The sequence below is a fragment of the Pundamilia nyererei genome, unplaced genomic scaffold (genome assembly GCF_000239375.1).
Source record: "Pundamilia nyererei isolate P.nyererei 1_Seehausen unplaced genomic scaffold, PunNye1.0 scaffold00057, whole genome shotgun sequence".
Lineage (NCBI taxonomy): Eukaryota > Metazoa > Chordata > Actinopteri > Cichliformes > Cichlidae > Pundamilia > Pundamilia nyererei.
The window spans coordinates 2414501-2418678 of NW_005187458.1; the positions used below are offsets into that span (position 1 = coordinate 2414501).

General features: G+C 37.2%; 1 protein-coding gene across 1 annotated transcript in view; it reads left to right on the forward strand.

Moving 5' to 3' along the window:
• Positions 1–2821, forward strand: part of s1pr1 (sphingosine-1-phosphate receptor 1) — a 3631-nt gene extending 810 nt beyond the window's left edge. Inside the window, exon 2 of the mRNA XM_005734269.1 lies at positions 800–2821. Coding sequence (XP_005734326.1) covers positions 910–2040 — 1131 coding nt within the window. The 5' untranslated portion in view covers positions 800–909 and the 3' untranslated portion in view covers positions 2041–2821. The remainder of the gene's footprint in view (positions 1–799) is intronic.
• The last annotated feature ends 1357 nt before the right edge of the window (positions 2822–4178 follow it).

The window sequence follows — 4178 nt, forward strand, 5'->3', positions numbered from 1 at the left end:
GGGGGTGATGACAAATAGGTAAAGGATTAGTTATAAAGTAAGTTGTAAACAAAAAATATTCTTTTGACACATCAGGAATGGCAGATTAATCATTTGGTGGTTTCTTTTATTTGGTGTTCCATATATTTTTGGTTAAATTAAATCAAATCCCAGACTCAAGAAAGCAAAGTTTATACAGCTGCACAATTCAACATTTCTTTTTTATTTAATGATTAAAAGGTAAATATAACAAAATATACTGCAATGTTGTGTTGTACTGTGTTTTAGGCATTCTAAAGCTTCTATCTTTCTCTTAATACATCAGACTGAAGAAAGACTTGAGATTTGCTTTTCATTTTTGTTTTCATTTGTTGCATTTTTTTTAACTCTAAAATGAAAGATTTTCTTACAATATAGATTAAAAGTAGTTTAGTTTTTTTCTGATCTTTGCTTTCAAACCAGCTGATTAGGAGCAGCTAGGTTGATGAAGCAAGCTTTGAATGTCATCTGAGGTTTCATTATCTTATGATTCTAAAGGATACTTTTAGTTGAGTATTCGTATGGACTTACAGTTTAAATGCCTTGAATTTAAGTTGCTTACTAAAGATTAGTCTCTTTTTTGCTGGATCATTGTTTCATCACAAATTGAAGTGACATTTTTTGTTTGTTCTGGCTCTCAGTGAACAGTTTCTAATCAAAGTGCATGAAAAGGGTTCTGTAGAAGAATATTTCTGTAGTGTAGACTCTGATTTAAGACTATTTGTTGTCTAATATGCTGATGTGAGACCAGTTATTAATGTTTTTTTCTTTCTCTCTGTAGGGCCATGTCACCATTCAGCTGGACTCTCTCTGCTGTTCTTCACAGTTACTACCAAACATGAAGGACTGAAGTCTGAGGACACGGTGCCCCCTGCTGGACTAGTGCTGCAGATGGAGGCCATGGCTGAGCCCAGCTACTCTGATCTGATTGCCAAACACTACAATTACACCGGCAAGTTCCGGAAGACGGAGCAGGACTCAGGTCTGAAGGCTGATTCTGTGATCTTCATCATTGTGTGCTGCTTCATCATCCTAGAGAACATCCTGGTCCTGACTACAATCTGGAGGACCAAGAAGTTCCACAAGCCCATGTATTACTTCATTGGGAACCTCGCACTGTCTGATCTTCTGGCTGGTGTCGTCTACACTGCCAACATCCTACTGTCAGGTGCCAATACCTACAAGTTGACACCCACCCAGTGGTTCTTCAGGGAAGGCAGCATGTTTGTGGCGCTGGCGGCCTCTGTCTTCAGCCTACTTGCCATTGCCATTGAGCGCCACCTCACCATGCTGAAGATGAAGCTGCACAACAATGGGAACACCTTCCGCGTCTTTCTACTCATCAGCACTGTGTGGATGATCGCAGCCGTTCTAGGCGGTCTGCCGGTGATGGGCTGGAACTGCATCCAGAGTATGACACAGTGCTCCACCGTGCTACCACTCTACCACAAAGCCTACATCCTGTTCTGCACCACTGTCTTCAGTATCATTCTTATGGCCATTGTGGTGCTCTATGCCAGGATCTATGCATTGGTGCGCACTCGTAGCCGCAAACTGGTCTTCCGCAAAGTGTCCAATGGTCGCAGCAATGCCAGTGCAAACAGTAAGAGTTCAGAGAAGTCAATGGCACTCCTGAAGACAGTCATCATCGTTCTCAGCTGCTTCATTGCCTGCTGGGCACCACTCTTTATCCTCCTGCTGCTAGATGTGGCCTGTGAGACGCTAAGCTGCCCAATCCTCTACAAGGCAGAGTGGTTCCTGGCACTTGCAGTCCTGAACTCTGCCATGAACCCACTCATCTACACGCTGACCAGCAACGAGATGCGGCGTGCATTCCTAAAGACACTGTTGTGCTGTACTGCCTTTATTCGACCACGCACCAAGCTCACAGGACCAATAATGGGGGCGGAGTTTAGCCGCAGCAAGTCTGATAACTCCTCTCATCCCAACAAGGAGGAAGTGGAGTACTCACCGAGGGAGACAACCGTAGTGTCCTCGGGGAATGTCACCTCATCATCTTAAACATGCAGGACAAACAAGCAGATGTACAGGGTCAGATGAGGAGTACGTGTTTGTACACAAAATACATGTGAACTCTGCCATGTAGCCAAGTCACGAAACCTCCAGCTGACCAGGACTCACAGACTTTCAAACTGATTGGAAAGTAAAAGAGGTCCAGACACTGTTTGTAGTTCCAAACCGTCATGTCGCAGCACCTACTGGAGAGTCAGTGGCTGTAACTCCTGTAGGCTGGGATGGATTGTGTTTCATCTCATCTGCTTAATGTGGATCATTGTGGTCCTGCGTCATTCAAGACCTGGTCAGAACATAAAGTGCTTCTTCAGATTTTATACAGATATCCAAACATGCTGATACACAGCATTTCTCTGCAAAATACACTTTACCAGACAGTCAAAGCATGATAAAATAGTGACTTATTGATGTGTTTTGATGCATCAAGGTTAATTTTACTGAATAACACTTACGACATACATAGAAAGTGATCCACATAGAGGAATCAGACTTTATACTCACCCTCTAAGAACAACTAGAACATGTAGCACTTACTATCAGATGTTTAAAATATGAAAATGAATTAAAGAAAACTGTCCTCTATCCCCTTTTACCTTCCCATACAGGGACGCACTTATGAATGCAGAGCTCAGCTGCTTGAAACAACAGTTCATTTTTCTTTAATCGTCATGAATAAATCTTTTACCAATGCTTTATTATTGTTCTACATATGAAGTCTACTCTGCTCAAAAAGAAAAATAATATTGAGGCAAACTTTACTTACCTATTAAAAAAATCACATAAGTCATGATTATAAATAAAATCAGTTTGTTATTTAAACAAACTATTTTTAACCCCAATTTTCAATTAAACTGTAATTGTATTTTCCTGTTAATCATAAGTAACTTGCCTTCCATGTATTTTAAATTAAATTTTAAAAACCTCAATAAGGTGGAAATGTTCAGATAAAGGGTCAAATATAATTCATGTGTCAACTTTTTGAATTTATTTACTTTTTTTAAAAAACATTTTGATCATTTTTGATCTTGTCAAATTTTCTTTTCCCAAAATGATGCGATTCTGTCAGAATTTTGTTTCTATTTTTAGAATTTTGTTTAATTTTAATATTGTTATAGAAATGAAATGGTCTTAAAACCACAATAGAGTCTTACCAAAAATGGCTTGAAAAATAAATAACTAAATAAACAAATAATCAAATAAAGAAGTCAGAAGTCCAAATTTGTTCAATCTATAATAACAATAATAATAAATAATAAAGACAAAGCAAAGAAACATTAAACTTTTTTTGTCTTGTTTTGTCTTGGTCATCATAAAAAATGTTTCTTTAAACCATCACCAATATTGTTATTTAGACTATTGAGTTTATTGTAGTATAAAACAAACAAAACATTTGGAACATTAAATATTTGACAAAATATTGATATAAAAAATTATATTCAAAATACTAGCCTCATCTAAAACCCTTCAATAAACACTATCTATTAAAAGAACCCCAAATAAGATTAAAAAAACAAACAATTTTTTGTCCAAGAAGCAACTGAACTCTGAATTCATGAATGTTTTTGATGTGACAAGAATTAACTGTGCAAAAGTTGTAGAAAAGTTTGGGTCAGAATGTATTTTCTGCTTTCCGTCAGTGTTCCCATTGTTATTAGTAGTGATGTCAGTGTATTTTAATTATTTTAAAGCCGAAAGGAAAAAATGTAATTCCCACATTTCCTGTAAATTTGTTAATTTGGGTAACTATCTTCAAAAGAACAAATAATCTTATTGAAAGCTATGAGTAGGATGCAAACTGGTCTCTGTGATGAGACGATTTTTGCAATTTTAGGATTTTTCTTTTAAATTTGCTGCTGAAATGCTTACAGAGAAATGTGCCATTTTTATCATAATGATTGTGTTTCGTAATTGACAGGAAAGGGCATTCATGCCAGTTGTTCTCTGTTACCAAGATCAACGGTCCCTTTCAACTTCTCTCATCCTTTATCAGGAGCAGATCAATTAATTAATTAATTAAATTGTGTGTTATCAAGAACATTGACACAGTCCAAGCTGACCTGTGCATTCTTTAACTCCCAAATGTTCGGTTGATGGGGTTTTTTTTGTTTTGTTTTTTAGCAATTAAT